General features: G+C 40.0%; 1 protein-coding gene across 1 annotated transcript in view; it reads right to left on the bottom strand.

Annotated features, from left to right (window-relative positions):
* The window catches only part of FAH (fumarylacetoacetate hydrolase), a 373,600-nt gene that overhangs the window by 159,486 nt on the left and 187,082 nt on the right, over positions 1–27,032 (bottom strand). The window contains exon 9 of the mRNA XM_044077971.1: positions 22,163–22,293. Coding sequence (XP_043933906.1) covers positions 22,163–22,293 — 131 coding nt within the window. The remainder of the gene's footprint in view (positions 1–22,162; positions 22,294–27,032) is intronic.

Raw genomic sequence — 27,032 nt, 5'->3', positions numbered from 1 at the left:
CACTAATCCCCATATTAACTGCTTCTCATCTCTGCAGTACTCTGTTACAATCTCCTCCTCTATCTTTTCCATGAACATCCCTCTGACTAAAAATCAAACTTCCTCCCCCTCACTCTCTAGCATCTAAAACCAAGACTAAGTATTTGACTTACAACCAATTTAATTTCAAACTTTACTGACTTCATGTAGCCCTGCTTCTATCAGGAGACATACATCCAAATCCTGGGCCCATCCATCACCCCACCATGCATAACTCTACCTCTCCCAACTTAACAAACCCATCCCCTCCAAACAAACATATTTCCTTTTACTCTATGAATGCCCGTAGTATTCTAAACAAAGTTAATGAAATCCATGTCTGGATAGCCTTCCACAACCCTGATGTCATCACCCTAACACACTTGGCTAAAAACCCCAAACCTCTGATAAAGACATTATCCCCCCTGGTTATACTATACTCCACGTAGATCGCCAAAGCAAAAAAGGGGGTGGCGTTCCCATCCTCTACTCCAACCACCTCACCATTACAAGTATTATGAAACCTATCCCGTCCTTTTCTCCTGCTGAACTACTTACAGCTAGCCTTAAAATAAATGACCACAACACTATCACAGTAGCAGCCATCTACATTCCTCCAGGAGACAACATTCCTCTACTCGAAAATATTCTCAAATAATTTTCTCAACACATCCCCAGTGAAACTATCCTCCTTGGGATGTCAATATTAACTGGTTAACTCTCAATAATCCAAACTCTAATACTCAATTTACATGGCGTTACACAGCTAATCTCCCAATCTACCATACAAACAACTCTCACCCATCTAGTACTCTTACTGACTGGGTACTTGTATCCAATCCTTCCAAATATCATAACCCTGAAACCCTACCAAACACCCTGAGTGATCACTGCCTTATAAAAGTGCTTAGGTTCAGTCCCCACTTCTCAAAACCTCCTAAATTTATCAATGGTCATAAACTCTATAATTTCCATCTAGAAACCTTTAATGCCCGCCTCTCTAAAGTAAACTCGAAATTCCTTACCCAACTCCCACTAGAAGAAGCAGTCCTAGCTTTCAAATCAGTCTTCCTTAGCATCTTAGACTCACTTGCTCCCCTTCGCAAAGTCCAAATTAAGTCCACCATATCTCCGTGGCTTTCAAAAGCCACTCGTACCCTTATGATAACTAGAGACAAACTATGGAAAACATTGTCACAAACTAAGTTCTCTGTAGACTTACAAAAATATAAATGACTCAGAAATATGACAAAAAAACACAAAGATAAAAAGGTCTTCTATAACAAACCTCCCACAGCCCTAAAATCTAATCCTAAAAAATTCTGGAACTCTATTAACCAAATACTACATCCCGGTAATCTTAGCTCCCCCAATCCATGCCCAGACAAGACATCTGAAGAAACTGTCACTATCTTCAATACCTATTTTATCAATTCACTATCTAAGCTACTGACCCTAATCCAAACACCTCTACTACTAACATCTCCAACTTTTCTGAACCTACTCCTAATACTATCTCCTCCAATACCTTCTCCCTCAAACCTGTACTTACTAGCTACATCAAAACTCTACTCACTAAATTAAAACCATGCTCAGCATCAGCTGACAATATTCCTTCCATTTTTCTTCTACTAGCAGCTGACTCTCTTGCTCTCCCTGTATCTATCCTAATTAATCGCTCTATCTCTGAATCTAAAGTCCCTTCCATCTGGAAACAATGCTACACTCTACCTATACACAAAGGAGGTAACTCCTCTGATATGTCCAACTTTAGACCTATCAGTATCCTCTCCCCTCTCTCTAAAGTACTAGAAAAATTTATTCATAAACAAGTTATGCAGTATCTAATACAGGAAAATCTGCTTACACCCACTCAACACGGCTTCAGACCCAAACATAGCACCACTACAGCTCTATTATCCTTCCTCAACACTGTCTCTATAGCCATGGATGACTATAAACGTATTTCTTGCCTATTCTTGGACCTCTCAAAAGCTTTCAACAGTGACTCACACTCTCTTCTGCTGCACAAACTGTACAACCTCAACTTCTCTTCTGATACTGTTGCATGGTTCTCCAGCTACCTCACTGATAGATCTCAATCAGTGAGATGGCACTCTGCACTCTCTCCTCCTCTCCCTGTCAAAATGGGTGTACCTCAAGGGTCTATCCTAGGGTATTTACTTTTTAATATCTTTACTAATCAGCTCTATACCTCCTGTCCTCAGTCATCTTTAGTGCAATATGCAGATGACTCTACAGTCATCACCAGGGACAACTCTCCCTCTAAGCTCTTCTCAGCTACTCAGGCATCTTTTAACTTAGTTGAAACATGGCTCTCCAACAACCAGCTCAGCCTTAACCCTAAAAAAAACAAAGCTGTTACTCTTTCTACCTAAAAAGTTCATAAATATTAAACCCTCCTTCTCCATACAATCCCTTAATAACACTCCCATTCATGTAGAATCCAGCACTAAGTTCTTAGGCGTAACCATCGACAATCAGCTTAAATTTGACTTGCATGTTAATAACTATATCAAAAAGACACATTCAAAACTTGGGCTCTTTTACCATAACAAGATATTTCTTACCTCTGAAGCCAAGATTACTCTCTCTCACCTACCTTCTACCCACTCTAATGTACAATTTTCAAATTCTCACAAATCTAACTCAGCACTCCTGACCAAACTTGAATCTACCTACAAGGTAGCTAGATTTGCTGCCCAACAAACCTACAAATCCCATCACTGTCTCTCTCGAACACCTAAACTGGCTTGAATTACCCCACCAGCTTCTTCTCTCTCAGCTCCAGATCATCCATTCTATCTTATACCAGCCTTCCTACTTGCCCAGTACTATCCCATCTCATCTCCCAATATTCTCCCTCCAAACCTCTCTGAAGCGCTAGCCATGACCTACTACAAATCTACAAACCCAAGTCTAAATTTAGACGCAACTTGTACAGCTATCACCCCACTATTGCCTGGAATAGGCTCCCACTAGAAATCAGGACCCTTACACATCCTAAACAATTTAAGACAGCCACCAAAGACTACTTTAAAAGTCACTGGTTCTGCCCCTGCACTCTCCCTCCTTAGCATACCCTACTTCTCTTACCTTAATCTACTTTGTGCCCTTAACTCAGTCTTCTCACTAGCTCTCTCTAATCTTCCTTGAATACTCTTTCTACTGTCTTCTAAAATCTAGTAAGCAAATTGCCTCAGAGAAACATTCTATTGTAATTGTCTTGCCGTCATGCAACTACATCATGATAAAACTGTGTTTTTTTAACCACTTACCCCAAAAACTATACTCATCTTAATGATATATTTATTTTTATACATCTTGAAATAGTTATGCTATACTCCTGATTATTGACACTGTATAACATTGTATTGCTACTTAATGCCTTGTAATAATCCAGTAACATTGCTGTTTAATGCTAATTTATAATGAAAATTGTATAATATGTTGCAGCTTTTCTCCCCGGGCCTCCACTGAAAAAGGGCTCTTCAGCTCAGTCGGACAATCCCGGTCAACAAATGTAAAATAAATAAATGACAGTCATTTTGAGTTTCAGACTTCATATCCTTCAGAAAAATTCATGCTAATGCAAAACCTGTTATTCTATCAACTTTCTAAGTTTCTAAGAGCAATATTTAAAAAGTGACCCTATTTTTGGGCATTTGTCCCCCCATTATTTGCGGCTTTGCCCCGATTTTTTGTTCTAAGAGGTTGAGAGGTATGGAGGGGATGCCTAATGTGTCCTATCCTTTGGTTTACACTCTTGAAAACATGGTGTTGTGTGTTTTTTATAGCAGCTTCATGTATGGGTAATATATGGAAACCCTTTTTAATGACCGTTTCATTTTCTGTACAGTGAGTGGGCCACACTGCCAAAAAAAAAAATGCTGAAAATAATTGTCATTACCTGGTAAGTAGACTGACCTGGGATCCTTTTACAGCAACTCTCCGGCAACTTCAGGATGTAATGTCATGATTTCCCAAGTCAATACTGTAGACAGCTATTCAACTTTTTGGTGGTGTGATTTATTTATTTTGGACCTTGCTTGGTAGCTGTCATTTTGGTAATGTATAATCACTGTTAGTATACCAATGAAAGCATTATCCTGCACCACTTACTGCCGTCACACAAAAGTCGCCAAGGCTGCTATAATAAGGAAATATCAAAAATTCAAACTCTGGACTTTTTTTTAGATTTTCCCAGCAAAATGAGGAAATTCCAACAGATCCATCAGTCCCGACAAATTGAAAATATTTTCTTTCAGACTGCTAAGTTTTGGACTGTGACAATGCAGAACATGAAGGGTTTGCACAAAAATGTTCACAAGTTCAGCTGGTGTAAAGGCAAGAGCAATAAGCAATAGTAACAGACTCTGCAGCAGTTAGAATCACCAAGAGTTAGCCCTTTCTAAAGTACTGCTTCTGAAGAGTCACACTTATTTCAGACAGAACATTCTTCCATTTATAAAAGTTAATTTGTTGCCAGATAATTCTGCCAAACTGAAATCTAAAAACACAGAAAGTTAATTACAGATTATAGGGAAGCAAAACAGTCACTGTGTAAAACTAACTGGAGTGATGTGTTCAGTGGAAAACCTGCAGATGGAATGTGGAAAGTTTTGAAAGAAATTGTTTGTGTGCAAAAAAAAATGTTTACCATCATGATCTAGGCATACAATGTCAGGGGGATATATTTCCATAAGAACAAGATACCGGATTAAGGTGAGAGACCAAAAATATAACAAATGGAAGCCAGGTCAAACTACAACTTTTGAAAACTGAAATAAACAAGCGGGGAAAGCAAATTAAGTATAGTGTGAGACAAGATCAAGAAAAATTTGAAGAAAATTTATATAAACATACTGAGCATAACAGGAAACCTTTTTTACAGATATGTAAAATGGGGAAGGAGTAAAGACATACAAACTGATTCTAAAATTTATTCTCAGACACAACAGATTATAGATATATTTACAAAATATTATGCAAAAAAGTTTGGCTCCACAAAGTGAATAAGTTGTCCTAGTGACATCCAGGTAACCTCAGATATTGGAATCAAATTATATTGAAAAAAGAACTGTGCAAACCAAACAAAGCACAGGGAGGAGATGTAATTAGTAACAATGACATGAGAATACTTCAGCAAGAACTTACAGTACCATTATTTCTATTATTCACTAGGTCATATGAATATGGGGAGAGTCCGCAAGATTGGAAACACAAGCTTATTAAACCTGTGTTCAAGAGAAAGGGGAGTAGGACAAACCCAGAGTGATATAGACCCCCTTAAGTCTACTTTCATGTTGTGGAAAAAATAATGGAGAAGGTAATATTGGATAAGTTGTTAGAAATGGATAGGTTGGGACTTGAAAACATAGCATGCATATGTTGAAAATAGATCTATTACCACCTGTAACATGATGTTCTATAAGAATATAATAACAGCTATGAATGAAAACTTGTGCTGTGATGTAATTTATATAGATTTAACTTCAGCATTTGAGAGAGTCATACACAAAATACTTATCAATAAATCAGAACAACTAGGTATTGATGTACTCTTCATAAGATGGATAGCTGCATGGCTTACAAACAGGACATGGCATGTATCATACAGCAACTGGACAGCTGAAATTCTTGGTTACAATCAGTGTGTCCCACAGGACTCTGTCCTAGGCCCTTACCTGCTTAGATTGTATCTTTCAGACCTAACTTTTACATCTGAGGTGCTCTACAGTCTACATGCAGATGACCTAAAATTGGGTAAACTGATAGCATGCTTACAGATAGGGCATATCTGCAAAAGAACTTGACTAAACTGACTATTTGGGCACAGAAGAATAATATGCTGATAAAGAAATCAAAACCTAAGCATACAAGATTTGGGAGACATAAATTGAAAGGTAAGTATTTAATACAGCACACAATGATTGAAACTGTAGATTCATTTAAGGACTTCAGTATATGGGTAGATCCAGCTATAAGTTTTCCTAATCATATCAACCAATTGGTTAATGACAAATCTAGAAAGTACAGTTGTGTACACCTACCATAAATGTAGATGTTCGAGTGTCTTCACTGTTGCAGTCATGACTGTAGGGTTCTCCCCTGCCGGCAGGCAGCCCTCAGTCGGCCAGAATCCCAAAGTCTGGGTCCGGCGTCGGCTGTTCATCCATGCTCCCTGACGTCAGAGCGCCAGGAGTATAAAGCTGACAGCCGACGCCATCTTCCACAGTTTTTCTTGCCCCAGATGTCAGGAGTCCCAAAATGAAAAAGGTCCCATAACCTTTGCAAATACACCACAGAAGAATGGTGAAAAAAGGAAATACACAAAAGTAAAAATAAGAGGGGACAGGAGGGAGGGAAACCCAGATTGCAACAGTGAAGACACTCGAACATCTACATTTATGGTAGGTGTACACAACTGTACTATGTTCATCGTGTTTCACTGTTGCAATCATGACTGTAGGGTAGAATCCCAAAGCTGAAACAAAGGGAGGTGGTCATAAAGAAGAAGGGGCGGCTAAAAGGCCCTGCAAGACTGCAGAGGCAAAGCCTGCCCTAGACTTAGAGTATAGAGGTAGATTGTAGTGCTTAGAAAAAGTATGCACTGAACTCCAAGTTGCAGCTTTCAAAATGTCTTTGGTAGGAACTCCCCTGAGAAAGGCCGCAGAAGTGGCAGCAGCTCTGGTGGAATGAGTCCGGATACTCCCTGGGATTTGCTTTCCATGATGTGAATAACAAAATCTGATTCCATGAGCAATCCATTTAGAGATGGTCTGTTTTGAAATGGCTTTACCTTGGGAACTTGAAGCATAAGAAACAAACAATTGTTCTGATTTTCTGATGTCCTTGGTTCTGTTCAGGTAAAAACGTAGTTGTCTGTGTACATCCAAGGAATGCAAGATCCTTTCCCCTTTATTTTGAGGAGTGGGGAAAAGGTTGGCAAGTGGATAGTTTGATTTAAAGCCACTTTGGAAACCACCTTAGGCATGAAGGTAGGATTAGTCCTCAAAGATACCCTGTCTTGATGAAAAATAATATAAGGTTCCACAGCCATAAGAGCTTGTAACTCTGAAACTCTCCTGGCAGAGGTTAGTGCTAACAGGATAGCTGTCTTCCAAGATAAAAACTTGATGTCAGAAGAGGCAGCAGGCTCAAAAGGAGGCAAGGTTAGTTTTTTCCAAAACATAGTTGAGATCCCAAGCAGGAATGGGAGGAGATCTAGGAGGTCTTACGTTCTTAGCTCCTCTGAGAAACTGTCTCATGAGCTGGTGGGAAAACATGGGAGGGTCTGTATTATAATGAGCAGAAATAGCAGAGGCATGAATCTTAATGGAAGAGAAAGAGAGACCCTTATGTAAGAGATCTGTCAGGTAAAGTAAAATTAAAGTAATGTTAGGAAGAAGAGGATCAGAATCCTGAGCCTGCATCCAGGAACAAAATCTTTTCCATTTTCCTGCATAAGATTTTCTTGTGCTAGGACGTCTGGCTTCTAAAATGACATCCATAACCTGCTTGGGTAGGAATGAAGGAATCAAAGGCCCTGGAATAACCAGGCCGCTAGGCTGAGAGTTCTGACATGAGAGTATAGAACCTGACCCTGATGTTGGGACAGAAGGTTCGGAGACTGAGGTAAAACCCAAGGGGGGTCCAGGCATAGGTTTTTTAGAGTTGGATACCAAAACTGCCGAGGCCAATTTGGAGCCAGCAAGATTATCATCTTGGGCTTGTCCTGTTTTATCTTCAATAAAACCCGTGGAAGAAGAGGAAGAGGCGGAAAGGCATATCCCGAGAGGTTCCTCCAACTGAATGTCAGGGCATCCACTTTCCAAGCTTCTCTGTGGAAAGTCCTGGTACAAAAATTCTGCAGTTGATGATTGAGATGGGATGCAGAGGTCTATGTGAGGACATCCCCAGACTGCTGTTATCATCCTGAATATTTTGGTGTCCAGCATCCATTCGTGTGGATCTGAAAGGTTTCTGCTCAGACTGTCTGCCAGGAAGTTTTGTTTCCCTGGTCGAAACTGAGCTTGAAGATCCAGATTACAAGCTAGAGCTGTGTTCCATATATCCATGGCTAGTCCGCAAAGGGGGTAGGAATGAGATCCCCCTTGCTTGTTTATGTACCACATAACTGTGGTGTTGTCCGTCCGTATTAGTAGTTGTCCTGGTTGTAAGAGATTCCTGAAGGCCAATAGAGCTTTCTGAATGGCTAACATTTCCTTTAAGTTGATATGCAGGTGCTTCTGATCCTTTGTCCAAAGGCCCTGCAGACAGTTGCCCTGAAAATGGGCTCCCCAAGCATAATCCGAGGTGTCCGTGGTTAGAATCTGAGTGGCAGGAGGCAGACAGAAGGGTTTCCCTTTGTTTAGAGCACATGCCCTGGACCACCAAAGAAATTCCTTTTGAAGGCAAGGAAGGATGGAGATCAGTATGTCTATACTGTGGCAATGCTGAGACCATACACTTTTTAGGTACCACTATATTTTCCTCATGTGTAGTCTTGCATATGGTACAAGAAGGATGCAGGAGGCCATGTAACCCAAAGTCTGCAGGAATTTCCTTGCAGATAGTCGAGTTAAAGTTGCCAAGGTTCTGAAAGTTGAAGCCAGCTGTAATTGTTTTTCAGATGTCAGAAATGCCATCTGGGTTGTGGTGTTTAGAAGTGCACCCAGAAAAGTTATCTGTTGTGATGGTATCAAATTTGACTTTTTTATGTTTACAGAGAATCCCAGGAACTTGAGGAGGTTCTGTACAAATTCTAGATGCTGGAGTAAGACATCCTTGCTATCTGCCTGAATTAGACAATCGTCCAGATAAGGGTAAATTTGAATTCCCCTGAGTCTGCAGTAAGCTACTACTGGAGCCAGGCATTTGGTGAAGACCCTGGGCGCAGTAGACAATCCAAAGGGCAGCGCAGAGAATTGAAAGTGCCTCGATCCGGCCTTGAACCTGAGGTATTTTCTGCAATCCTGCCTGATGGGAATGTGTAAATATACCTCCTTTAAATCCAAAGTTACCATCCATGCATCTTTGGACAGCATTGGAAGTAGCTGCTGTAGAGTAAGCATCTTGAATTTTGGAATCTCTAGAAAGGTGTTCAAGACCGACAGATCCAGAATGGGTCTCCATGAGTTTTGCTTCCTTGGGACTAGAAAGAGCCTTGAGTAAAAACCTTTTCCCATCTCTGAAAGTGGAACCAGTTCTATGGCATTCATAGCCAAAAGAGCTTCCACCTGGTTCAAGGCCTCCGTCCATTGATGTTTTGGAAGGTCTGGCCATCCGCTTGGCCTTGGCAAGGTATGAAAATGGAATTTGTAACCTCTTAAAATCACATCCAAAACCCACTTGTCTTGGGTTATTTGAGTCCAATTTTGATAGAAAAGAGAGAGTTTTCCTCCGAGAGGGGCTTCCAGGCAAGAAGTTCCTGTAGCCCAACAGAGGGAGTCACTGAGTTTGTTTCCTTTGAGTTTGTGACCTGTCCTCTCCTCCCCTAGGGGTGGAAGCAGTCCACTGTCTTGGTCTATAAGAAGCTTGTGTTTGAGGCCTTCCTCTGGAGCGTCTATATCTACCCCTCTGAGGCCTGCCTGAAGTGGGAAAGGACCAATTTTTTGAAGGCCAATTCCTGCTAAATCTAGGTGGCTGTACTTGTAAGAAATCTTTAACTGTTTGCATGGATTTCGCCTTATCCTCCATCTTTTTAATCACCTCTTCAGCTTTTGATCCAAACAAAACATTATGCTGAACAGGAGCATCCAATAATTTAGCCTTTACTTGTTCAGGCAAAATTTTGTTCCTTTAGCCATGCATGCCTTCTAATAACAGTGCCAGAGGCCGCAGCCCTACAAGAAGCCTCCAAGGCATCAAATCCACAGTGTAAACCATGCTTCCCCAACTTGTTCAGTGGCATGCAATAATTCATATAATTCCTTATCATCTGCACAGGCAGAAATGGAAGTAAGCTTTTGTTTTAAAACAGACAAGAGAAATTGCTGGTATTTAAACATATGAAACTGACAGTTTAAAGCCCTAATGGACAAAGTAGCAGAAGTGTACACCTTTTTGCCCCATCTTTCTAAGGATCGAGAATCCTTTTCAGTAGGAATGGGATTTTTGGCAGAAGCAGCCTTAACTCCCTTAGGACCCTAAGTTTCAGGGTCAGCAGAAGGGTTCTTGTATAAAAACTGATGGGAATCAGGAACCCTGTAATATCTATCAGGCTTAACAGGAGCAGGAGGAAAAGAGTCAGGGGTTAAGTTAGCCTCCGAAAAGGCATCATCCACAATATCCAAAACAGGAGGAATAGCCAGGGGTCTATGTTGGGGAAGAAGAAGAAAATCCCTCAGTCTTTTCTTAGATTCCGAATACTCCTGTCCTTCCCAGTGGAAATGTTCCCTCATTTCATGCAAAGTTTCCCCAAAAGAGAAATCCTCAGGGGGAGAAGCTGAAGGAATGGATTCTTCAGCATCAGAATCCTCATAAGGAGGGAAAGAATATTCCTGGTCAGAAGAAGAAACTGAGGAAACAGAAGCCTGATCAGAGGAATCATAGTAAACATCCTGCCTTGGCCTTTTATCTGGAGGGGGATGTGAACCCCTAATCATAGTAAGTAAATCCTCCGCCATCTTGAGTAACTGTTTCTGTGACTTGGGAGCCGGTTCAGAGGAGGTCTGTGTTGTAGTCTTTGATTTAGAAGGAGTCTTTGCCTTTGTCTTTGCCTTTATTAGAAGCTGAGTAGGCCTGAAAACCCCTTCGGAAGCCGGTACCTGCACAGCGGCTCCGGACCCATCCGAAGGAGCATTGTCCGAAGGTCCTGCAACAGAAATATTTAAAGGCCTGGTTGGCTCCTCATGAGAGTCCGTTTCGGCCATCGGTTCTGAAATGGCCGATGACAGGGGCTGCAAAAGCGCCTCACTGACGACGGCCGAACCTGAAGCTGGCTCCGCTTGTGCGCTATCATCAGATTTGGACCTCGGAGGCCTGTCTTTATCCTTGCGACGTTTGTGAACTCCGGTAGCTGGAACCGTATCCGACGACATTTTGTAGTTAAAGCGCCTACCGAAGTAATGAAAAGCAAAATCGTACCTTCGCTTAATTGTACGTTGATTGAATCTAGCACAAAACCGACAACTAGATACGTCGTGGTCAGGGCCTAAGCAAGGAATACAGTAAGAATGAAAATCCTTATGAGGTATTTGCTTCCCACATGAAATACAATTATTAACTTTTTCTGACATCGGAGTGGAGCAAGAAAAAAGTTTCCCCAACGGGGTACTTAGCTTTGAGTGGAGAAGAAAATCTTCGGACTGAAGTATATCAGAAAAAATAGTCAGGAGTCAGCCGACCGGCACTTGCGAACTGCTATCACCACATGGCAAGAAAGACTGGAGAAGATGGCGTCGGCTGTCAGCTTTATACTCCTGGCGCTCTGACGTCAGGGAGCAGACTTTGGGATTCTGGCCGACTGAGGGCTGCCTGCCGGCAGGGGAGAACCCTACAGTCATGACTGCAACAGTGAAACACGATGAACATCTACAGGTTGTATAAAAAGATTTATAAAGTCTAGGAAATTAGAAATGATGAAGTCATTGTTTGTTAGTTACATTAGACCCAAACTTCAGTATGGAATAACAATATGGAAACCTTATAAGAAAACAGGCATGAGTAAACTGGAAAGATTATAGTGGAAATGTATCTAGGGCATCCACAAATGTGAAAATTTAAGTTATTAAGAAAGACTAAAATATCTTAACTTGTACAGTGTCTCTTATAGATATCCAACAGGAGATTTTATTCAGGTATGTGACGCCTCTGCACTGGCCCAGTAATCAAAGAGTCTCAATCCTCACCACTGGCAACAGTGAGGGATGTACACAATGGGAGGATGACAAGTACACACTCAGTAAAGTGCAATTTCCCTTAAGAGCACACAGAGAGGACAGTCAGGATGGGGCTGGTTTCTCCCTCTTTCTCTAGACACCCAATAAGACTACCCACTGGCACAGCTATAGGGTTGACATCTCAGCTGAGTGACCAAACTAAGACCTCCAGCACCCTCTCTGTCCAACCAGTGCGCTGTGTCCCTGCCCAAGTACCTGACACACACACTTGAGATTTGATTTACATAGAAGCACACACACACACACACACACACACACACACACAAACACCTCGGGAAGGCTGGTACAGGTTTACTAGCTATGTCCCCTTTTGCTCAGAATATAAGGTAGATATCACTGCCACCAGCCAGCTCTTTATCAGCTCCTTTAAGGCCCTTAGCAAAGGGTGTCAAATACTTCTGTGTAATGTTACTATTAATCCAAATGGTAGTCTGACCAAACAAGGCTATTGGAGTGGCTTGTACAGTATCACCAAATAGATATGTAAGTACTCTAAGAGCTTAAATGCCTCACAAATATCAGCCACAAAGATAGGTTTAAATATATTTAATAATAAATAATAAAAGAACAAGACAATACTTGGTAACTCAACACAGTGACTTCAGAGTTCAAAATCATAGGAAGTATTTAAAACAACATTGCAGGACAGTCTCAAATAAATACAGAAAACATCTAAACTAATCTGTACTGTATTCCTCTCTATATCTAAAAGATACTATGCCCTAAATCTTACTTACAGATAAGTAAGTGCAGATGATAATGAAGATGATTGGATGTTCTTGCTAGGTCCAAGACAAAATACAAAATGCACAGTCTCTCTCTGAGAGAATTCTTAAATTAATATCAATTTTTACTGCTGGATTAGCCTGGATGACATCACTTTTTGTCACCTGACTTCAGTTCTCAAGCTAAACAGAAACCTAACAGAATTTTAACATCTCTGTGTTAAAAATACATAGGTCTCAGAACTGTGCAGCTGCTAGGAAGTCATAAAGCAATAAAACACTTTTTACAATTTAAGCCTTCTAGCTCTAGACATCCTGTCTCCTTGCTGCATTGAAAATAACTTTTATAGCACATTGTAAAGCAATTAATTTCGACTTATTTTCTTGAAGTTATGTAAGTTAATTTTCTATGTTCCAGCAGAGTATGCTGTGGTTACATTTTTGAAACTCGGTACATAACATACAGTTCTGCATACATCATATCAATATTCACAAATGACATAGAATTATTTACAAATTCCAGATAGCTGGGCCAGTAGTGTCACAAGGTATATAGGGGAGTTAGACACAACTACCTCTGGGAATGTTTGCGGTTATCAAAAAGTAGTACAGAATAATAATCAAATAACCTATGTAGACAATTCTATAGAAATGAGATGTGTACTGATGCATGCAATAGACTACCAAATTGCATTAAAGCAAGTACTAGTTTAGATATTTTTTTTTAAGTACAGCCTGGACATTTATTATGGAAGCAAGTGTTTTGGTATATTAGCAAGCTAGAAGGGCATTAATGCCCATGCCTGAAATATTTGTATGTATGTAAATATGTATGCATGTACTTTTCAGTAAGATTATGTTTGACTAGCAGTAAACATCTAACTCATTACAAAGCACAGATTGCTAACATTGGAAAGACAATGTTAAAAAAAGCAAAAGCACGGCACACTCATATTTTATGTGCATGGTTTTCCATTCCAAATCATCTCATTTTGTTCACTGGCAAGCTTCTTCTTCCATGTTTAACAATGAGGATTACCACTGAAAGAGGCAACAATGAAGGCAGATGAAGAGCAAATAGCATGCGTTACTGTAAGATTAACAGGCAGTGACATTACCACAGCATCGGGCAGGAAAATATGGTAAAGCACAACAGAATGCTGCATCTTTAAAGCAACATGCTGACAAAATAACAAAGATGCATAAACACATTCATCAAGGATATGAAATATACGCAACATCACACGACCATCTGTTTGCCAATTTTAGGACAATCTTTTTTCAGTTAATCTTGTCATTCAGGTCACTGTACTTTTTATTTATTAATTAATCAGACAGCCAAGTCCACTGGACACAAATGTCCCTTTTCAAGGGCACCCCAGGAGCACTGTTTGTTCAAGTGACATGACCACAGTCACAGAGTAGGCAGACAGGAGGAAGGAATTAAACCCCTCACTTCAGGAAACACCTCATTACCAGTTTATAACCCTAAGCCTCTTTGAGTCACCTTGCTGAGGTATTCAGGATTAAAAGCCAGGTCTGATCTGCATTTTACAAAGTGGCTGGGATTCAGAAGCAATGTGTTTCCTGCAGCTTGGAGTTGGCTTGCACTGAGTTTCCCAGACTCCATTTAACCATTAATTATGGAGTTCAGCAAGCTGTGTTAGCTTACAAGGGAAAACAATAGGCCTCCTTCACTAAATGAGCCATTGCTCCCATCAGCCTGACATTGTGGGGGGTGTCACCAGGTCAGCAAGCTTGTTATATGGACAGGAACTGTATATTATTAATATAAAGTTATATGCACACTGACGGGATAATCTGTTTTTGTCCTGTGTTATGGGCAGAAAAGAAAGTACTTGTAGGTCACTGAAATTTTCTGCAAGCAAAACTGAAACACACATATAGCCAAGCATTGCTTAGCAGCTTTTGTGAATCTTGGATTGGGTTACTAGGTTCATAGGTAAATACTAGGCTAGTTGACCTTGCAAGTTATTTTAAGCCTAACCAATTTCTGTTTTTGTGCTCAAGGCAACCCATTTCATTTGGTTATAGAATGGCCTTACCCATCCCATGGCTGATAATTATACATTACCCCTAATGAGAATTACTGGGATCATACCATAGGTCATTTGAGGGGACTCATGGATGCAGAAAGAATTTAGGAGATGCATCTGTCCATTAGTGGTCAGGTATTTTTTTTCACATTCCTGTCCCAGACTGATGGTTTCTTGGTGCTGCAGCTTTCCTGCTTTAAAGGTTGCTTTTGCACTTTATCAAGACCAAATAACATTCTTGCATCATCTGAGAAAGTTTTGACCACTTGCAGTTGTGCTTTCAGTTCCTCATCTGACAAACTATATAGTTTAAATCATCCACAAAAAGAAGATCTTTACACACTGTTGTTCTCTGGAGCCAAATAATAGTGATGACCTAATCTGTTAAATAGACAGCATAATGTGTTAAGGGCAAGATAAAAAAAAGCAGTGATGACAAAGAGTCACCCTGGAATATCCCCCTTTGAATTTTAATCCTTGGAATAATAATTTGTCCATTATCATGGCTTAACTGCAAAGTGGTTTGCCATTGTTTCATGGTCACTATAATGACCACAGGCAGTTAACTAGCAGTGTGCAGTATTTAGTTCTGTATGAAACAGAGTACTACACTAATCTCTTAGGCTGTATGCAATACTTAGCTTTGAATGAAACCGTGTACCACACTAATCTCTTATGCTGTGTGCAATACCTACTTTTGTTTGAAACTAAGTACTACACTGATCTCTGAGGCTGTGTGCAAGACCTTGCTTTGTATGAAACTTACTACACTGATCTTTATATCAGTGTGCTATAACTAGATTTGCATGAAACTGAGTACTACACTAATCTCCGAGGCAGTTAACTAGGAGGAGTGGGGGGTGCACAGCCCCCAAGAAGATGTGGTACAGAATGATTTCCTCCTTAAATAAACAGAGCTCCAAGCATTAACACAGACTAAGAGAGTTGTAATGTTACCAATGTCCTACTGCCATGACTTCAAGTACTACTGTTTGAGATTCTTACTGCTATGACTTCATGTGCCACTGTTTGACATCCCTACTGCAATAACATCACATGCCACTGTTTGAAATCCCCTACTGCAATGACTTTGTGAGCCACTGCTTGAGATCCTTAATGCCATGACTTCATGTGCCGTTGTTTGAGATACCTACTGCCATGACTTCATGTCCCACTGTCTGAGCTCCCTGCTGCAATGACTTCAAGTGTCACTGTTTCAGATCCCGCATTATTTAGCAATGTTCAGTTTGTGATACTGTGACTCAGGCAATTTCTTTGCATTTTTTTTTCACCTCTTCAGTTCTGTAGTTTATGACTCAGGAAGTTGTGCTTTAAGGAGTATACCCCATATCCCAAATGCATGACAAGGAGTGAAATGTAAGAAATCTAAATTGCTCATAGATATGTGCAAATTGTGAAAGTGTAAATATATACCCTGGGAAGGAAAAGGATCTATCCAAGACTGGACCTTTTGCCTTGCACCCAATGCTCGCTGAGATAGCCTGGGACAGGTCGTGGTTCTTCACACTGAAATAATAGACAGACAGACAGACAGACAGATAGATAGATAAGTAAGTTAGAGGAAACCTGTCTATTCGGAGAGTTAATAGCCAATATTACATTTCAACTATAGCAATAAGTTGTTCTGAAAACATAGTGCTACACCCTCACAAAATAGTAAACATGCAGCAGTCATTTCACACAGCAATGTGAATGCAGGTTTTACACGCTTAATCATGATATTTTTCTATACAGCTGCATGAACACTCAATCTGGTCAAGAGAATATTAACTATGACTTACTGTTAAAGTGAGAATTTTACTTTATTTTAAGATTACATTAGTAAAGATCGCCATTTTCGCAGGTATTGCTGAGTAGTCAGTTGCTTTAGATTTTAGGATAACATTTTCTTACTCGGAGAAAGAGAGACTGCTACAGATGAAAAATAATGCTGCTGTGTTTAGGGGGAAGTCATTATCTTTATTTTTCCTGCAGAGAGCATCATCAGATAATGCTGATCATCCTGATATAGCAAGGTGGGGCTTTATGACAAGTAATTTAGGGATTTGAACACAATACCTCTACTTCTTTTACACCAGTATCTGAGTTTCTGATGTAGACAGCTGGCACTGTATACATGTTTGTGCAGCTATAGTTTCTACTTTACTTTCCTGGGAAAGTCTTTACGTGTGTCTGTGTGTGTGTGTCTGTCTGTGTCTCTGTGTGTGTGTGTGTGTGTGTGTGTGTGTGTGTGTGTGTGTGTGTGTGTGTGTGTGCGTGTGCGTGTGTTACTACTGAGCTACCTTGTTATCTTTAAACTGCTCTTGATTTTCAGAATGTCCATGATACTAGCTGATCAGTTCATCCTAATATCTATGTTTTTTTTTTCCCAAACAAGGTAGTGGCTTTCAGTCAACAAATAATGGAAGTCAATAATTTCAGAAAATATTTGTTAGTTAAAACCCTCTTATTATATTAACCATTCTACTAACTTTTAAAATCAGTAGTACTAACATTTGAAAACTGTCTCTGATTTGGAATATTTGACCCGGATTATTTTGGCCCTGTCCTTGACTGCAGAAAGAACATGTTAAGATCTATAAGAAGTGGATTGATAAAGGTGTAACAGAAAAAATGTCACCAAAAATATATATAAAATATATTTAAGTTTAAATCATTTGTTGTGAAGCAAGTTTTTACCAATACTGATTTGTGATTTTTGGATATACATTTTAATTTGTGGAAATGAAAGGTTGGCAACTACACTTGGTGTGTGTGTGTGTGTGTGTGTGTGTGTGTGTGTGTGTGTGTGTGTGTGTGTGTGTGTGTGTGTGTGTGTGTCAAACAGATCACAAGGTTTATGTCAACCATGTTTTACTGTTCTCACAGCCCATTTCTAGTCAGTAAAAGGTGTGTTTTAGTGGGTGTACAGTATGCTTCTACAAGTTCTAAAGTTTGACCATGAGAGCGAAGCCCTGATTGTCTAACAAACTGAGTACACACTGCACATCCCACGGACCACATACTGAATATTACACATTGGTTCACTCTCTTTTTGTTATTTTAAACAGATTTCATGACACATATAAGGTAACTATGTGGTACTAGCCATGTTGTAAAAAGAAATCATTTTCTTTTTGTGGCTAATAAAAGTAAAGTGAAGTAACAGAATAAATTAACCTTGTTATTACAACTGCAATCCCTAGTAATGCTTATCAGCTCGGGAAACAAGTACAAGTTCAATTTGTGTTAGTAATGTGATGGAATTGTTACCATAGTTTGACCATGAACAGTTAACTCTGTATGCCTAATACTGTATGGCACCAGTGTACCAGTCAGTGACGTGCATTTCTTAAATGATTGGCATTTACTGATTGTAAACTGAAATAATGTGAACTGTTAGCATACAAATAAATCAAGTGAATGGAGATTGGGATATGGCATCATCTTATTCATAGCTGATTCAAGTACAATTTCTGTGTTTATGATGTTTTTTTGAAAAGCAAACAAAAATCTGCATTTTGTTTTTGGTCATCTGTTTCATCTAAAATTATAAAAGCCACTACCAAAACATAATTATTGATCTCCTTATATGAAAAGAGATTTTATCCATATGGCGCACTCAGATCAGTTGAAAGTGATGTAATTAGCAGAGCAGCAGCTTTGCTCTTGGAATCTGGCTTTTTATCAGACAGACTGGCAATGAAGTAAAAAACTCTGATGTCTAGAATTATTGACCGACTGCAAACACTTAACAAATATTTTACCATTACCAAAAACATAAAAGAGTAACTGGACAATTCTGCCCTGACTAAATCACCTTCTGCATAAACATAAAAAAACAGAGAAAGCATCAAAAGATTCATGAAATTATAACACAATCATCCATCTCCAAAAACAGTCTAAACTTAAAAAAAAAACTTGCCAAGTCCACCTATTAACAAAAGAAACCCCAAACAATTATTACATAACCCAAATAATTGTGGGCACTAATAAAATGTGTCTCTTACTTTAAAAGTAAGAAAGCAATTTGTACCCATAACTCACTAGACACTAGCACACTAAGTAACTTTAAAATTTGAATCACAACACCAGTTGCACCACAACTACCTGTCCGTCCCACACCACCACAAACACAATGTCATCTCACTGCCTCATATTTTTCCCATGTCCAGGTACTATACTCCCTACCCAAACATCAGCAATTCAAACAACCCTCAGGCCTACATCATTAATGAATCCCCTTACACACTATCCCCCACAACCACCCCGCAAGCTACTACCCATACTTCATGTGAAATAAGAGTTCCTTTCTTGAACCCAAATTCTACTTTTGGCAAATTAATGCAAAGGTAATATATAAAATGCTTCAAAAACTCAAAACAAAACCAAACCCTAATATCAACATAATTCACTCAGCTCTTGTAAAAAGATTGAAGCAAAATCCCTCTCTAAACCACTTTCCCACATTTTCAATTTATTATCCACCTCAGGCATCATACTCCTACACTTCACTCAGCTGCTTACTCCTAGTCCCAAAATGGCCATTCCCACAACAGTACAGGACTATAGACCCATATCCACATGCTGTCCAACAATCAAGTAACCAAAGTATTTAAAAAACTACTATTTCCACAAATGAATGTATACCTCAATAAATGTGACTGACTGACATCACAGCTTTCAAAATGGCCATAATGTCCTTATAGTACTTTACACATTTACAGACAAAATATTTTCTGCCATGGAAAAAGGATATGACTGGGGCAATATTCGCAGACCTTGACCATGCCTTTGCAAGTGTTATTTAGCATCTATTACTAAATAAACTTCTAAAGTTAGTATTTGGACTGAACACTGTACAATGGTTTAAAAAATATCTGACAGAACATTTTCTATATAAGAAAGCTTTCTCATCCCTTCCAACGTTTCTTTACTACAGATGTCACAGAGTGCTCAGTACTTGAGCCCATTCTATTCTCCCTATTCATCGTTGCCCATAACATAATACTCCCCTTTATCAACCACACCCTCTACACAGACAACATGGTATTATACCACAATCCCCCCACATCGACTACACTTCAGAGCCAATCACATGATAAATCCCATAGTCTTTACCAACAACCATCTCCTCACCATTAATGAACACCAAACAACTGCTATGCTTCTGGAACATCAAGAAAATTGGCAAAAGAAAACAGGTCCTACAATCGCCAAACAGCCAATCTATAAAGAAACTCAGGATTACTGCTTGACCCCTCACTTACAATCTAAAGTCTCAGAAAAGACATACCCACAAGAGTTAACATTCAGCTGAAAGCTGCCTATGCAATATCTAATCACCTCACACCAAAAGTTAGAAGAACCTTAGCAAAAATGCTCTTATACCCAGAATACAGTACAGAATATGCTCTGCAAATGACCTTTCTATACTCCATAACTAATACACAGCACCTTCAAACCTCCTTTATCAGAATAGACTCATAAACCTCTGCTTATAACACTATTGCCTTAAACTACAGAAAACTATTTGCCCACATATTTCATCACAGCTACAGGAACACTTTTTCTACATGCTCTCACATTCAAAATCGTATACCTATGATTCTGTCACTCCTTCAGAATCAAATCCATACTCAAAATCTCCTCCTACACTCTGCAAGCCTAAAAAATAATGTTCTCACTCTGCAAAGAACCCAAACTCAGTCTCACAATACTCCTCTCCAGATGGAACCATCTCCCCCAAAAATCAGGAAGCCTACTCAAAACAAGGCATTCTGTAAAGAACTCTTTCTTCATCTAAAGGAGACATACAAATGCACATGCCACATTGATAATGGAAAACTTCACACTACCTACTAACCTACTAATGCAACCTCCCCTCAATCATTTAAGCAGTTGCACCAGACAACACTAACACCTTCTGTGTGCAGATATATATGCATGTATGTGTGTGTGTGTGTGTGTGTGTGTGTGTGTGTGTGTGTGTGTGTGTGTGTATATATATATATATATATATATATATATATATATATATATATATATATACATATATATATATATATCTATATATATATCTATGGTTCCCTATTAGAAGACCAAAGACGCATTCTTTCAAATGCGTCTTGGTCGAACTCAAAAGCCTGAAATGGCAAAATATTGAAGCGGTTTTTAAGCAAATTCTTTCCTTGGCAAAGAATTTGCTTGGCCGCTTCGTTACTTTGCCATTTTCGGCACTGTAGTGCAGTCTTGGAGTTGGTATATTTAAGTAGGGGAGGCGAAGCCCCCCACTTAATGTAATGTTTAAAGTATTTTTTTTTGTTGGAACAGCGATTTTTTTTTTCCCTAGGAAAAAAATCGCTGTTGTGACAGTTTAAAATTGTAAGCTTTCGCTTACATAGGGTCGATTAATCACCATTCACTTTTTTAAGTGCTCGGTGATCTAATATAGAACCTACCACTATATATATATATATATATATATATATATATATATATATATATATATATACACACACACACATGGCAAGGCATACATGGTCACGAGATTCAATTACCTTGAAATTGCTATGAATCCTTTAAAGTGAGTACTTTTTCACGGGCACACATAGAAACCTTTGGGATGTTTATATTCTGTATTGCTCCATGCATTGTGGGTTTTCTATAAAGTCAAGCATTTGCTGTTTATACATTTGAAAGGACAGCTGTCAGTAGTCAATCTTTCCTTTTCACAGTGGCACCCACTGAAAGGTGGCTGTGTAGGTGAATATCACTGTTTTTGAAGAGCTGGTTCATAAGTTTAGGGCATGCTTTGTCAACATATTGAAGTGTAGAAATTTTTCTATAGTTTTGTTGTGCTCAGCATTTAATTCACATTCCTCAAGAGTTGTAAGAAATTTAATTCCAAGCATACCTAGCAACTGATGATCTGCTTAACAAGACCAAGGGTATGGATGAGGAAATCTGACTTACTTCAACTCCTGCAACTGCATGCTACATCGGACCATATTCAAAATAAGACTATAACAGGAAGAAGGACAGTATGGACGCACAAATGGTGGCTGGATTAAACAAACTACACTGCACATAGGAATACAATATACTGGAGGGTCACACATTAAAATAATTATGAGATCTGCTCTCTGCTAATTTCTTTTAAATGGAGTCTGTACAATACAAAAGACAATGAACTGTACTGTTATCAGCACACAATGCTGAAAGGGAAACATAACCCTGATGATTACATTTCATTAGGTGTGCAGTCCAGCTTTTTCTTTTTTACATTTATAAACAGTTAAGCCCACACAGTCATTACCAATTTTCAGCTATTGCTCTATTATTTTTTAGCATAACACTGCAGTGTATTTTTTATAACCATTGCAGGTACAACCACAAATTACATATGAAGGCATAGTTTTATTGCTGTATTTACCTGAACTGTATTCTGCACTATAAATGGCATAAGTGCTTCCATAGGGACAACCCAAGGTGATATGGTTGTTCCAAAGCTCTTTCCCAGGAAAGGACCTAGTGGGACATACTCCCATTTTTGGATGTCACGAGCTGCAACATAAAAAAATACAGTGAATATATCTTTCTACTTGCTTTCTGTGTTACTCCTTAACAATACTGGCTGCACGATACACATATGAATGATAACATTAAAAATAATCACTTATACCATGGAGATAAGCAATTTGTGAGAAAGAGGTGATTGGCAATTACTAGGTCCTATATAAAATGTGAAGCATTCTACTAATAATCAATCTTATGCCACCCATTTTCTAAAATCCACATTTATAATATAAATTAGAAAAGTCAGAGAAGCCACTATTAGCTCTAGACAGGTAAGGGAGAAAGACTTAGAAGTGGTAGGATGATGGGGAGAACTGTCAGACAGAACAGCTCTACAGAAGGAAGATAATCCATCTTAGCACAAAAAGTACAACAGTGTTAAGTGCTGGGTTGGAAATATATATCTCAATGGCCGTACAACTAAACTAAGACACAGCATGGGGAGGGAAAGTGACAGAATCAGAAGAAGGGGGGAAAAGTGTCAATGTAGTACTTAGAAGGTAAAAGAGATGTAGGAGATATCAGAGAAATAAATAAAGGTGACATGGAGAATAGTTACGCAGTATTACCCTGCAGAACAGGAGTCTGGGTAGAAGACTGAGTGCTGCGTACAGTGATGCAGCAGAGACAAAATGCACTGATGTGTCACAGAAACCTGTGTCAGTGACTAGATGGAGTGCAATGAGAAGGTCCCTGGCACAGGCTGTACACAGAGATGACAGTGTAGGTTCACAGACAGTGCACAGCTTGGAAAGTGGATGACATGATAGTATGGAGGAGGATGGACATCCTATGTATCCATGAGACAAGATGGAAGGGCAGAGCAGCAAAAATAGGTGACTTGGGATCATGTCTACTACTGAGGAGGAAGACAAACTAGAAATTGTGTGGGCACTGTAGTAAGAGAGAGAGAGGCTTCAGAAGGCAGTGAGGGACGTCAGAGTTAGTGACAGACTCATGGCATGACAGACATAGACTCCAGTCCAGTGACAGAACAGTATTCATAATCTCAGCCTATGCCCCACAACAAGGTGGTTACAGTGAAGAAAAGACTGCATTTAGGATCTATATTAAATCAGCGAACACTTAAAAAAGCGAATGCTGATTTATCGACCCAATGTAAGCGAAAGCTTACAATCCCGAACACTTAGAACAGCGATTTTTTCCCAGGGAAAAAAAAAAATCGCTGTTCCAAAAAAGAAAAAAAAACTTTAAAACATTACTGTGCCCCCCCCCCCACTTAAATATACTAACTCCGAGATCGCACTACAGTGACGAAAACGGCAAAATAACAAAGGCGGCCAAGCGATTTCTTTCCCAGGGAAAGAATTCACTTATATGCCGTTTCGGTATTTTGTCATTTCGTTCTTTCAAGTTCGATCAAGGCGCATTCGAAAGAATGCATCTTCGATCATATAATAGGGAACCTGCATTTATACAGCAGTTGCAAGACCTACTAAATAAAGCAGGACTACATGAACTGATGCTGATAATGGGTGACGTGAATGCATATATCGAGAAAGAAAGAACAGAATATAAGGACTACCTGAGTCCACATGGGTGGGGCAACAGGAATAAAGAAGGAAAGGCTATTCTAGACTTCTGTGAGGCAAATGGCTTGATAGTAGTTAACACATGGTTCAGAAAGAGAGACAGTCACAAGATCACATACAAGAGTGGCCAACATGCAACTCAGACTTCCTCCTAGCAAGGAAAGGGGCACTGGGATAGAATCAGTGATAGGAAAGTAATCCCCAGTGAAACAGTTGGCCCACAGCATAAACTACTGGTTGCCACAATCAGCTGTGAGCAATGGTCAGAGAAGATGCTAAGGTCAACAGAGATGAGGCTGAAAACCTGGAAGTTGACTGGAGAGAAAGTACAACAGATTAAGGAATTACTCTGGGCTCTAGCAGGCTAAGAAGAGGATGAAATAGGTGGAGATGAAGATGAATGGCAGCACCTGAAAACAGCAAGTGTGAGGACTAGAGAACAGATATGTACCTGAGCCAGGTATGGAAGTAAGGATACATAAGGAAAGTTGGTGGTGGAATGCAGAAGTCCAGGAATTCAACAAAAGAAAGAAGTGCAGAAAAAAGTGGGAGACAGATAAGATGGACCAGGCTAGGAATGAATGCTGGCTGGCTAACAAAGAAGCTAAGAAAGGAGCTGCAATAGCAAAGAATGGGGCATTAAAGGCACTCAACCAGCTTCTGGAAAATTACTCAGTAGTTGGGAGAAAGAAACTATATCAGTTTGCAAAGCAAAGACAGAAAGATAGTGAAGATAGTCATGTATCCTTCATAAGGGATGCCAGCAACAAACTGCTCGCTGGTCCATAGGACATCAAAGGCAGATGGAAGGAGTACTTCCAGAAGCTTCTGAATGAAAAAAAAAAAAAAAAAACTAAGAAACTGTACTGCACCAGACACAGCCTACAATGAGATGAGAAGAGGACTCAACCCTAGAAGAAGTAAGAATAGCACTAAGAAAAATGAAGTCAGGAATAGCAGCAGGCTCACATGAGGTCACAGCAGATATGATAAAGATAGTGGATGAGATAGGGGAGAAATGGCTCCTGAGGGTCCTCTTAGCAGTGTGTAGAGAAAGACATATCCCAGATGACTGGAGAATATGCATACTCATGCCAGTGTACAAAAACAAAGGAGACATATACAAGCAGTACAGAAGTATCAAACTCCTGTCACACTGCATGAAAGTTTCTGACATGGTGACTGATAAATGGACATGCAGAGTAGTAGAATGGAAGATGGGGGATGAGCAGCTCTGATTCAGATCAGGATGCAGCACAATTGGCCTGATGTTTGCAGTGAGACAGACAGTTGAGAAGACAGTAAACACGAGGAAAGAGTCGAACTGGGCATTCCTAGACTTGAAGAAAGTATATGACAAAGTCCCAAGAAAGCTGATTTGGGCAGTACTGTGGGGTTCAAAGTCCCAGAAATATTGGTAGAATTAGTGCAGGCTATGTACAAGGACCCAATGACTCAAGTACAAACAGTGCTCAGTCTCACAGAGGGGTTTCCCAGTGGGAGTGGGTGTGCACCAGGGTTCACCTCTCAGCTCACTGCTGCTGATACTTGTGACACACTACATTAGCAAACAAGTCAGAAGGGACAGATCAAAAAAGTAGCTGTATGCCGACAATGTGGCATTACAGACAGATTCTGAGCAAGAACTTCAGGAATGGAATGCAAAACTGAAGGCACATGGGAAGAAAGCAAGTACAGATAAGACAGTGGTAATGGCAGCAAATTGGGGAAATTGGAAGAAGGTCAGAACTGAGAGAGAAGGGCAGATAATGGAACAGGTTAATAGCTTCAAGTACATGGGATGGGTGGTTGAGGAAAAGGGAAGCCTGACAATGTTAAAATAAGTAGTCAAAACTAGAATCAGAGGGGCTGCAGCCAACTGGCATAGAGTGTCAGGTGTAGTATATGACAGAAGAATGCCAAAGAAGCTAAAAAGTAAAGTGTACAAAACAGTGGTGCAACCAGTACTACTGCATGGTACAGAAATCTAGGCAGTAAAGGCACAGCAGATGAGAAAGCTAGAGGTAGGGAAAAAATTTGCTGTTCCAAAACACATACACACAACACAAGCAGACCAAACAAACAGCAATCCACACACATACACTCAAAATCTTACAGCTAACCCTACACTAAACTGTAGAAACACCACTAACTATCCACTTACCTTAACCCAAACCCTAACCCTAAGGTCTGTCACTATCGTACACTCACCTCACCCATGCCCTAACCCTACCTCACCTAACCCGCCATAACCTTCACATCCACACAATCGCACACATACCTTCCTCGCGTCCTAACCCTAACTCACCTAACCCACACCAAATCGCACACTTACCTGAACCCGACCTGTAACTTTCCACCACAGAGCTGAAAATAGCAAAACGACAGAAACGGACAACCAAATTCTTTCCCTAGGAAAAATTTGGTTATCTGTCGTTTCTCTATTTTCAGCGTTCTCTGAATAGGGGTCGATGCATGAAGATTCAACAGTATGAACTTTCGAAGTCCCGGTAAGCTTCCTTTAAGTCTAAGGTTGCCAACCAGGCATCTTTGCATAGCATAGGAAGCAGCTGTTGAAGTGTTAGCATTTTGAATTTTGGGAATACCAAAAAGGTGTTTGGAATAGAGAGGTCCAGGATAGGACACCAGGAGCTGTCTTTTCTGGGTACCAGGAAAAGTCTTGAATAAAAACCTTGTCCCCTTTCTTCTGCTGGGATGGGTTGAATAGCCCTGATACTTAGAAGAGAGAGAACCTGCTGTTGAGCCTCTGCCCACTGATTTGGGGGTAGGTCTGGCCATCCGTTTGGGGTTGGTAGGGTGTGGAAGTGGAATCTCTATCCTTGGGAAAGTATATTTAAAACCCATTTGTCCTGGATAATGAGTTCCCAGTTTTTTGCAAGCAGGGCGAGCTTTCCTCCTAAGCGACCAGGCAGTTGAGCAGGGCTTGGAAGGGTTAAGGTTAAGTCATTGTGACATTTTTCCGTAGGGGGGGTGTCTTACTACTTCCTGTTTTGGAAGTGGGAGCCCCCCACTGCCTAGGCCTGTGTGTAGCCTGAGACTGTAACCTAGGTGGTCTGCTGTTCCTGGGTTTGGACTGAGAAGGCCTGAAAGAGACTGGAAAGGACCAATTCTTTGAAGGCCAATGCCTACTAAATCTGGAAGGCTGTACTTGCA

The sequence above is a fragment of the Protopterus annectens genome, chromosome 7.part0, assembly GCF_019279795.1.
Source record: "Protopterus annectens isolate FY-2018-M chromosome 7.part0, PAN1.0, whole genome shotgun sequence".
Lineage (NCBI taxonomy): Eukaryota > Metazoa > Chordata > Ceratodontiformes > Protopteridae > Protopterus > Protopterus annectens.
This window is presented reverse-complemented; position numbering and strand designations above follow the sequence as displayed.